General features: G+C 46.2%; 1 protein-coding gene across 1 annotated transcript in view; it reads right to left on the bottom strand.

Annotated features, from left to right (window-relative positions):
* LOC101659407 (histone H3, embryonic-like) overlaps positions 1–228 on the bottom strand; it is a 2,708-nt gene extending 2,480 nt beyond the window's left edge. The window contains exon 1 of the mRNA XM_030887935.1: positions 3–228. Within this exon, the coding sequence (XP_030743795.1) occupies positions 3–222 (220 nt within the window). The 5' untranslated portion in view covers positions 223–228. The remainder of the gene's footprint in view (positions 1–2) is intronic.
* Between the last annotated feature and the right edge of the window lie 817 nt (positions 229–1,045).

The following is a 1,045-nucleotide window of genomic DNA, read 5'->3' as shown; positions in this document are numbered from 1 at the left end:
CTCGCGCACCAGCCGCTGGAAAGGCAGCTTGCGGATCAGCAGCTCCGTCGACTTCTGGTAGCGCCGGATCTCGCGCAGGGCCACGGTGCCGGGCCGGTAGCGGTGGGGCTTCTTCACGCCGCCCGTGGCCGGCGCGCTCTTGCGGGCCGCCTTGGTGGCCAGCTGCTTGCGCGGCGCCTTGCCGCCGGTGGACTTGGGAGCCTTCTGCTGGGTTAGCGCCATCGTCCACCAAACACCGCTTTGGGGACCACGCTGGGCTTCAGCTGCCAGAGGGAGAGCCGCAGTCACACAGGAACGAAACTATGGGAGCACTCTGCGGTCTCTGGTGATATCTTTATAATGTTTTAATTCGAGATTATGTTGGCCTTATAAAAAGTTAGTATGTCACGTTTACTCACCTGCAATTTAACAGAAAAAAATTATGAACCTGCTGTATGAAACATAAATTTGAAACCAAGATGGGCTTTAAACATTGTAATCATAGCCTTTCGATCCAGTGTACTCTTACATTTTATTTTGAGAGTTAAGAAAGGCTTGCTTTGTGCATATGATAGCTATAATCAAATATCTGTTAGTAGAATCTGTGGGTGTATAAGGGTTAAAGGTAGGCAGAAGTGAGAAATATGTAGGATTTGCACAAATTACTTAATAATAACATATTTATCATACATAGGTTAAAAAATTAAAGCTAGAATATAGAATATATGCATTTTGGGGTAACAGGATAATGACAATATCTAGTTATTGTCTATGCACTGGACTACTGACAGCACGGTATGCAGTTAGAAAACTAAGTTCTCTGAGGGAGAAAGACAGGGCGTTCTATGCCTGTAAAGAGTTGCATAAACGCCCAGCGTCAGTTCTACCCTGTCCTACAGGGTCACTGAGAATAAGCGTTGACTCAGGGCAGTGAGGGAGGGAGAGGGATTTGGACTGGACCACTACCCATCACTACCATCCTCAAAATTGTTAGCATGTTTGAACCCACTATTGTAACTTCTGTGTCAACCCATCTCAGTAAGATACTTTTTATTTTTTTTGGTGG

Source organism: Echinops telfairi, unplaced genomic scaffold (genome assembly GCF_000313985.2).
Source record: "Echinops telfairi isolate 266 unplaced genomic scaffold, ASM31398v2 ScPeMD7_7453;HRSCAF=8491, whole genome shotgun sequence".
Taxonomy (NCBI): domain Eukaryota; kingdom Metazoa; phylum Chordata; class Mammalia; order Afrosoricida; family Tenrecidae; genus Echinops; species Echinops telfairi.
Note: the sequence above shows the minus strand (reverse complement) of the source record. Positions and strands in the feature narration are given on the sequence as shown.